The 3,099-nt window shown below is 33.2% G+C and overlaps 1 protein-coding gene across 1 annotated transcript; it reads right to left on the reverse strand.

Annotated features, from left to right (window-relative positions):
* Nucleotides 1-344: 344 nt before the first annotated feature.
* Nucleotides 345-2,245, reverse strand: LOC111020162 (berberine bridge enzyme-like 18). Its single transcript, XM_022296734.2, has one exon. The coding sequence runs from the start codon at nucleotides 2,125-2,127 to the stop codon at nucleotides 496-498; it is 1,632 nt and encodes a 543-aa protein (XP_022152426.1). The 5' UTR covers nucleotides 2,128-2,245; the 3' UTR covers nucleotides 345-495.
* Between the last annotated feature and the right edge of the window lie 854 nt (nucleotides 2,246-3,099).

Consider the following 3,099-nt stretch of genomic DNA (forward strand, 5'->3'; position numbering starts at 1 on the left):
TGACCCAATTCCGCATCAAGTAATTTTCTTTTTACAAATGAATTACAACTTCGAGTTTGGAAAGGAAAGAAACCTTTCAATTTGAAACTTTATATAACATTTGGTGTCTATGGAGAAAATCAAAACGAATTCCATAAAGTCAAATATAAGTGTATACATATAATTCAATGATTGATGCATCTCTTTTTTTTTTTTTAAAGGTCATATGTTGAAGTCTCGATCCTCGTAATGCTTGAAAAAAAATATATTTCATAGAAAAAATAACTGTCGAAAAATTATACAGGTTTAAGATGAAAAAAAGATCCAAATTGCAAAACAAATACAAAAAGTTGAAGAAGAGAAAGTAGGAAATATGTGTTTAATGCTCAAATACAAAAACAAATTGATCATATATGAAAGTACAAAGGTAGCAATTTTATTAAGTAAACCAAAGTAAGAAAAAGACATGGTTCACCATACCATTCATTAATGAGCCAGCTTTCTTCCAATCATATCTCAAGACGTCTCATGTTCTCTCCTCTTCTTCGATGACAAAAGAGAAGGAATGCTCTGCTGATTCGTAAAGAAATCAGTAGGATCAACCTTAGTTTTTATGCTCACCAACCTCTCAAAATTATCCTTATAGTATTTAAGTCCCCATATGCTTGCTTTTTCATAGCTCGTGTACTCATTTATGTTGTTTATTCCAAGATCTAGATCTCGGTAATTGACATATGCACCTCTCGGATTTTTGGAAACGAAAGGAGTCATGTAATTGTAAAGCTTACGGATCCAACTTATATGTTTTTGTGCAATATCTTCGTCTCCTCCCCAAGATACCACATAATGAATGTTGTAAAGATTTCCAGCTCTATGTGGATAGGGAGTCTCTGATTCAGAAATTTCATTCATTTTTCCTCCATAAGGGATAAGATGCATTCGTGCAAATTGAACTTCTTTTTGGTTGAGTAATTCCCATAAACCGATGAGCCCAGTTTTGGGAATTGGCTCATCTACATAGTCAGATTTGCCTTTGAAGACGCCTCGAAAAGCAAAACTCCTATCGATAAGGACATCTAATGGCTGTCTTTTAGGTTCGAAGTCGGCAAAATAGAGAACGGATTCAATCCAGCTCATTTCTGTACAATCTTCTTTCGTCATCCCAAGTTCAGGGAAAGTCCTTTGCATGATGGGAAGAAGCTCTTCAACTTTTCCTAAGAACAAGGAGCTGAAAGATGCTTCAATTGATAGTCTTTTTCCATTTTGGTGATTGCTTGACTTCATGCCACTTAATATGATTCTGATGACAAGTCTATCATCTTGTTTATTGGCCACGTATTGCCACCGATGGACTAAATCGGTGGCATTTTCTTCTAAGTTTCTTTTAATTGTGAAAACAGTCACCACCGATGGAACTGAAACAAGCTTTATTTTCCATGAAAGAATAATTCCAAAGCTTGCTCCTCCTCCTCTAATGGCCCAAAACACATCCTCCCCCATCGATTTTCGATCGTGGAGCTCACCGTTAACATCAACGAGATAAGCGTCAATCACATTATCAATAGCGAGGCCAAATTTTCGTAGCATAACACCATAGCCACCGCCGCTGAAGTGCCCGCCAACTCCAACTGTCGGGCAAACTCCACCTGGGTACCCTAAAGTTTTGCTTTTCTCTGCAATTTTGTAGTAAAGTTCGCCAAGGGTTGCTCCGGATTGCACCCATGCAACTTTTCTTTCTACATCAATGTCGATCGACCGAAGGTTTACGAAATCAACAAGGACAAAAGGAACATCAGAAACATAAGAAATACCCTCGTAGTCATGGCCACCACTTCTTGTTCGAATCTGAAAGCCGTTCTTTCTTGCGCAAATGATGGATGCTTGAATGTGGGAAACTTGCAATGGTGTCACGATTACTTGAGGCTTTGGAGTTTTAGCACCCATGAATCTTTCGTTCATGATTGAGTAGTTCAAAATTGAAGAGTACGAAGGATCAGTTGAAGTGTAAATAATATTCAAAATTGAAGAGGTGTTGAGGGAATGAAGAGAAAGACAATGTATAAAATTTTCCTGGTTGTAAGCAGAAGCAACCCATGAAAACCATGAGACAACAAAAATATAAGCTAAGGAGGTAATTGGAGACTTCATGTTTGGTTTTGTGTTTTGGGAATGGATGAAAGCTGCTATTTATAAAAGAGGTGGCTCTCTTTTGTGGGAGCATTGGGAAAGATAATTTTGAAGGGTGTTGAGGCTGAAATTCTTCTACGGCGATTGGACCAGAAAGATTGCAGAACGGAGAAGAAGGGCTTTTATGAGATTATAAGATAGTAGGCCACTTTGTTAACATTTTCAATTTTTTTTTTTAATGTTTTATTCTTTTTAATAAAGAAAAATAGAAGGGTAGGATTTCAGCTCACATGAATTAAAGAATTATAAGAATGAATCTAGAAAAAATTGGTGGAATGCCAGAATAAGAAACAAAAAATTGGTTTTTGTTATTTCCATAAAAATTTATCTTAAGAAACATAAATAGTTGTAAAATACTTAGATTTCTTAATAAAATTGAAAATGAGAAATAAGAAATGAAAAGATTATCAAACCGATCCTAAGAAAGCTTATTGGTGTCTGTTTTTTATTTTTATTTTTATTTTTTTAGTGGATTATTTATTATTAAAGGAAAATGAGGGATACAAAAGAAAATAAATAAATAAATTGGACAAATATAGTATCTACACTATTTATATATTAGTTACCTTAGTGAAATTAGTTGCATTCAGTTTTTGAAATAACAAGGGCAAAATCGAAATAACAAAAAAAAGTATAAATTTTGTTTCATAAATTTTTCCACAATCTACTAAAAAAATTATTGCTATATTTACAAATATGAGGATATTTTTAAATTTTTTTATTAGACTTTTGATTTTAAAATGGAGTACACATCAAAATTTTAAAGGTCGATGTCGAAATAAATGTCGAGATCTCAATTTCATGGAAATATCGAACAAATGTCGATGTTGATGGATATTTTTTTAAAAGTTAGAGAAATTAAAAAATCATAAAATATATTTAAATTAACACATAAACAGTTTCTTATTTATAAATAAACTAAAAATTTATAAT

The sequence above is a fragment of the Momordica charantia genome, assembly GCF_013281855.1.
Source record: "Momordica charantia cultivar OHB3-1 chromosome 3 unlocalized genomic scaffold, Mcharantia_2.0 BLBB01000003.1, whole genome shotgun sequence".
Classification (NCBI taxonomy): domain Eukaryota; kingdom Viridiplantae; phylum Streptophyta; class Magnoliopsida; order Cucurbitales; family Cucurbitaceae; genus Momordica; species Momordica charantia.

Bases quoted from the DNA above. Each gene is read 5' to 3' on its own strand.
- LOC111020162 (XM_022296734.2), bottom strand. From the start codon at position 2,127: ATGAAGTCTCCAATTACCTCCTTAGCTTATATTTTTGTTGTCTCATGG.